Below are 6,000 nucleotides of genomic sequence, written 5' to 3' on the forward strand. Positions count from 1 at the left end.
TGGGTATCTTAGTCACCAAAGCAGGAGCATTACATGGAGCTGTGCACCTCCCTGTATGTTTTTTCAGCTGAGGTCTCAGTAACCTCCAGCGGAACAACTCAAATGTGCTTAAGTCCTCCTCCAGTTTTAGAGGGGGTGATGATGGGGAAACAGCAGTTGTTTAAGCACTCAGGAATGTCCTATTGTTCCCCTTAAGACAGCCTGTACCTACCTTACAAAATGCATAAGAGAACTGGGAATCTTATAATTACAGCTGGGAAAAAAACTCCTCTGTAATACATGGAGTGATTTTTCCAGCTGGGAAAAGGCTGGTTGGGGCCCAAGCATATGTAACAGGAGAGCTTCCTCCTATTGTTTGGGAAACTGAAAGAAACACAAAGCAGAGAGAGATCAAACAGTTCCATCTAAAATAGATGGTGAACCAGCTGGGGAAAAAATACAAACTTCTGTGAACCTTCTCTCTAAACCTGAATAGAACCAGCACTTTTATTTGGGTTTCAGAAAAGTTCTGTCTCTGTAACTTTCTGCTTGCCCCATCTCCACAGCACAGAGGACAGCGCCAGCAGTCCCTGCATAAGAATTGAAGGCTAGGTCCTCAGCTGTTTAAATTAATGTATTTCCAATGAAGGGTCAGCCCAATAGCTCCTAGCAGAAATTCTAGCTCCCTAGAAATTAGTCTCCTAAAATGGACAACTACTGCTATCATGGAAATGCTGTACAATGAGATGGCAAATGGACAGTTTTTTGCCTGGCTGTATCCAGGCATTTTCAGAGCTCTTGTACACTGATTTTTTGCAGGTTGTTTTCAGTAGCTGATGAATGGCCTTTTCTTCTATGTTCATCTCCCGTATATCTACATAAAACCCTTGCCTCTACTCATGCTCCTTATCTCCCTCCATTTTCTTTTCTCCTTCATTCTAGCTCTTATTCCCCAGCCCTATCTGTATTTGATCTTGCTCTTTCTACCCCAAACCCAGCAACAGCAGTGTATGAACCCTGTCCTTTTCGCTGGTGTGTGGAAAAGCTGGGCCCTTGTTCATGTGGAAGTTTGGATATGCAGTTGCCCTCAGGCTCCTATGAAGTAAAAAGTTAGGCTCAGTGGATCAATGACAGACCAGCAAATGCTGCTGGACAGTAAGATGGACCCTTCCTGCAGGAGTACCAGGATGGTAAAGCAATAAAGTCTCACTCATCTGCAAATCTTGGCAAAGCAAACCTTGAAGCTCTGATACGCTCAGCATTTAAAGCCACTGTTATAATTTATAAAACATGTTTGTCCTGGCTCCTGGTCCTGTTTGTACATGCAGACATATGGAGTTTGCTGGCTTTTGCTTACCCAGGCTTTTTTGGGCTCCAGGTCTTGCACTGGAACAGGCTGGAGCCTGGTGCCCTGTATTAACATACAGTTCTAAAGGAGTCAGAGATTTGTTGCTTTTGACACCCAGTCCCACTTGAGTAATTTGGGTAATTAGAGAAAGTGTCTTTGTTTTTGTTTTTGTAACTAGGTCAAAACAAATCCCCTTTCATGCTCCTACTCTGTGTATGATGAATGATCTGCTCCAGGGTGGTTGTTTTGTTTTTCTTTTCTGTCTCTCTCTTTTTTTTTTTTTTTTTTTAACATCCACAAAAGAATTCTCATAGCCGAGAGAACTTGGTTCTTTCAGAGGGAGAGAGGGGAGGCCTGCCAAGGTTAACATACTGGCATAAGACTCAGTGGTTTGTCATACATTGTTTTAAACAGGCTCAGGTTTTCATTTCATTTTCTTTTTCTTGCTAATACATTTGCTCCTGCAAAGCAACAACTATTCTGTGTAAAGGACCAGAACAGACTGATGACTGACTTCATTATGGTGTTGTGAACTTAAGCAGCACGTGGTCCTCTACTTTCCAGGGCAGGATCTAATGTAGGCAATCCCCCTCCTGACATTCCTGTGCAGATATACCCACCTGGGTATCTATGGGAGCTTTAATGCAGATGCATGGGCATGAGCTAACCTCAAACGCAGTATTTTTCATGGTAAAGATGACAGTTTCGGTTTGAAGCCACCAAAAGCTTGCTGCTGTATGATGCCTACTTTGTGGTTAGTGTGAAGTTAATTAGCAAGGACAGTGCACTTCTAGCATTACAAAACCCCATCTTCAACATTGTTTAGTAAAGGTTGAAAAGAGCACAAGAACCTGAGACTCAGATCTGAATGACGCTCTTCACATGGAAGATTATTACTAAGGTATTCTCAGCCCTATGCTCAGGGTTGAGAAATCACCAAAGAATTAAAGAACATCAAAGCAGAAGATTGACTGGTCCATTGTAAAAGAGCTAAGAGCAGAACAGAACATAAACATTTACAACATTTAGAAAAAACCCCAATATAGTAGTTCACAAAATAAAGAGTCTGTGCCACGTTAGTCAGGACTTTGAGTTGAAAAATTTTTCAAATTGAAGATTTGAAGTAAATATCTATAAGCTATTTATTTTCTGTAAATAACTTTCAAATATTGCTTTAAAAAACCCAAAAAACAAATGACAGCTTTTTTTTTCCCCTAAACAGAACCTATTTTAAAGATGTGTCTAGAAAGTGTTTCAAAAGGTTTGTCTGCCATAAGTCCTTGAGGCCTGAGCTAAGTAATTTCAACCAAACAGGATGTATTATACTTGTTTCAATCATATGTAATAAATAGCATACAAAAAATTAGGCTGGAGACAGTCCACAAGAGCTAACTTAGTATTGCTCTTCAAAACACTTCATTTTCTTACTATTTTAGGCCAGAAATTTTAACTTCTGTGTGATATTCAGCCACAAGTCTATCCCCCATCTTCCAGCTAGGCAGAAAATACTGGTTGCTCTGAACAAAATGATGTTTGTGTCCATCCATTACAATGTGGCTCCCTGCCAAGTGCTGCATCTTGTGGCTCTTTTTTTGGATGCTGCCACAAATATTTGGACAGCATCTGTTACAGAATTTCACACTGGAGAGAGGGGAAGCTGCATTGGGTATAGATACATATGCACAGCATATTGATGTTAAGAACACAGCCATGCATTCTGGCCACTGTCAACTTGACTTGTATTTTTCCATTTGTTAAGGCCAGATATTATGTCTTCAGAGCTGAGGAAAGCTGAGAGGAACTCCATGATTGTTCTGGGACAAAATACAAAGAACGAAAACTTATGGCCTTTCTGATAACTTGAGTCAAATGGACCAAGGCAAAGTAAGTAAAGCAGCATGAGTTTCTTTGTGGGTTGGGGTTTTTCACCTCAGCACAAAAACAGGGCAGTCTTTTTCTTTCATCCAGACACACTCCAGCTTGCAAAGACAGAAATAAGTCCAATTTTTGAAGTTCAAATGATGTGGATTGATGTCTACTGAGAACTAGTCCATATATCTTCATTTTCATAGTCCCCCAGCTTTTGGCTTGTTGTATTTTTTTTAACCCACAATTTAAAGGCCACTATAGTCATACAGGCTACATCACATAGCCTTTTTACAAAACATAAAAGGCACTAAATTAATTTATCTGCAGTCAGTCAAAAGACTTCCAAATAATAAGCCAACGAGATGTCTTGGGAAAGAGACAATCTGCCCCTAGTAAAGACTAAAAGAAAACCAGCCTCAGCTGTATCTTCCACCTTCCCAACTCAACCCACAGGCTAAATACAGAGAAACTCTCTTTAATCTCACATTCACTGCATGTTTCTCTTTCAGAAAGTGAAGGCAAGAACACCAAAGGACACAAAATCAAGAATCCAGGGGTTACTCTGTGCAATCTACATCCTACAATTATCAACAGAGCAACTCTGAATTGAGTGTTGGAAGGGAAAGAGGGAAGGGGGATGTTGAGAAGGGTCTGTGGGCAGATACGTGCTCAACTACACATGGCTTTGCTCCTGTATCTGAAGCGTACTTTAAAAGTCAAGCCACAGATGAAAATTGCTGTTAGCATCTTGGCAACACAAGCAACAGGGACTTTTAAGATTTGGAAATTCTTCCTCTTCTCTGGGTTGGGAACAGAATTATCTGAAACACTGAAGCTTTAAAACTATCATTACTTTCTGGGGACTTCTCCAGCTCTAAATAAACATTAGCTTCATCTAGAGGAGTGCCACAGACTCATTGTCCAGGGCAGAGGTGGCTGTTGAAAGGACAGTCTCCTCCCTCTGGGGAACTTGAGTTGCAGTCTCTGTCCCCAGCACAGTTCCTCCTTTCAGAGCAGCCTATACCCAGCTGTGCCATTTCACTGGACTCCAACAGGAAAACAAAGTATGTAAACTAATGTCATTCCTGAATCCACTACTAGCTTCCTGTCCTGTGGGCCTGCTCCTTCTGCAGAGGTCCCTGGACTTTGGTGCTACCCTGCATTGGCATTGCACACACTCACTGTAAAGACCAGAGTAAGCAGCACTGCAGGAATTAGCCTTTCAAGAGACTGGAGGGGCATCCAAGGCAACCTCTGCCCCAGCCATTGTGTAATAAATATTTTTCTCTTTTTTTAATGGGGTATGGAACACCAGGCTTGAATTCCTACTTTAAAGTCCCATAGAAGTGCTCTGTTTGTGCAGGTGGGGGCCTGAGGCTGTAGGTGGAGCAGTCATGCTGTTGTATGGCTCTCTCTCTACTGGAAAAAGTTGAGGAGAGCAAAGCTACAAGGGAAAGAAATTCAAATAATCCTTTATAAACTGATGCTCTTTTGGGACACACTAACAACTGTGAAACACCATGACTGTGTCTGGTGGCTGCCTTATTGCCACATCTCCACTGCTTCCTGACTCAAGGAACAGGCAGCGCATGCTTCTGGACGTCCCACTGTTGCAGAGGTCTCTGCACACTTACCTCTTATTAGTACTAGCAAAATAATTAATACACATGGGGTAAAGATTTAAGTAAACTAACATGGCTTCTTGATAAAGGATGGTTCTACCCCACAAATTATAATATAATTACAAGTCAAGCATTTGCTGATTAAAAATCCCTCCCCAACCCCAACTTACCTGAGAAACAAGATTTGACAAGCTGGCAGGAATGATCAGCTTCAGCAGGCTTAGTCTTTCCACAACAGATTCTTCTCCCTTGCTCATACACATCAGCTGGAATTATTGAAGTTCTCCAGACCAGAGCAGGATCTTTTCTGGGATTCAGAGCATCTCAGCCATGCCATTCCAGGGCCAGTATAGTTTGCAGGGATGAGTGAGGATTCAAGTACTCAGAAAGATTGCTACTGTTGTTACTTAGCATCTCAATAACACCCCACAAACACAATGATCAAACCCCACTACCCAAACCCAAATCTCTATTAAAAAGAAAAAAAAAGGCTGTGCTGACTCAAGGTTAGTACCCTAAAGTAGGTGCTGTGTTTAATGTTTCAGCTGTAGCTGCTGCTGCAGGACTTGGTTATTCACTGTATATCTTGCTAGCTTCATTCAAAGCTAGAAAGATTTATGACTTGATTATTCTGTGAATATTCTGTATATATCTCCATAAATACAGGGGACAAAAATCGTGCATTAACTTACATTCTCCATTAGTCCTCCAGCTTTTTTACAGTGACTGTACAGAATGTGAATCAGTGTAAACTGAATTTAAAGTGTTTTAAGACATAGCGTCATGAACTGGTATTTTTTACAACCCTCTCTATTCATGGTATAAGTTTTTGGGTGTTCTGTGGTTGTTTTTTTTTTTTTTTTAACTAAGATAAATGAGCATTCTTCTTTATTATAGCATTATGTTAAATATGTTCATGTATTTTTCAGAAATAAATGTATTTATAATGTGTAACATACTGTATAGTTCTCCACTCCAGGATCCATTGTAATCCAAGCATAAGAAATTTAATAAAAGTATCACTATTATGGTAATTGTTTTCAGATATTTTATTAACGAACACCTGCTTGTAGTATAGCAACTACACACCTTTAGGTAGCAGGTGAGCATAGCTAGTCAAGAAAGGAATTGTTACCTCCAATCTTTTAAAGGTCTTCTTTAGCTTTGGCAAAGAAGGAAGTT

The 6,000-nt window shown here is 40.6% G+C and overlaps 1 protein-coding gene across 1 annotated transcript in view; it reads left to right on the forward strand.

Annotated features, from left to right (window-relative positions):
- LOC311156644 (uncharacterized protein) overlaps positions 1-5,786 on the forward strand; it is a 31,154-nt gene extending 25,368 nt beyond the window's left edge. The window contains exons 8-9 of the mRNA XM_084210748.1: positions 3,087-3,211; positions 3,706-5,786. Coding sequence (XP_084066874.1) covers positions 3,087-3,183 — 97 coding nt within the window. The 3' untranslated portion in view covers positions 3,184-3,211; positions 3,706-5,786. The remainder of the gene's footprint in view (positions 1-3,086; positions 3,212-3,705) is intronic.
- Positions 5,787-6,000: the final 214 nt, after the last annotated feature.

Source organism: Fringilla coelebs (genome assembly GCF_963513975.1).
Source record: "Fringilla coelebs genome assembly, chromosome: 8".
In the NCBI taxonomy this organism is placed as follows: domain Eukaryota; kingdom Metazoa; phylum Chordata; class Aves; order Passeriformes; family Fringillidae; genus Fringilla; species Fringilla coelebs.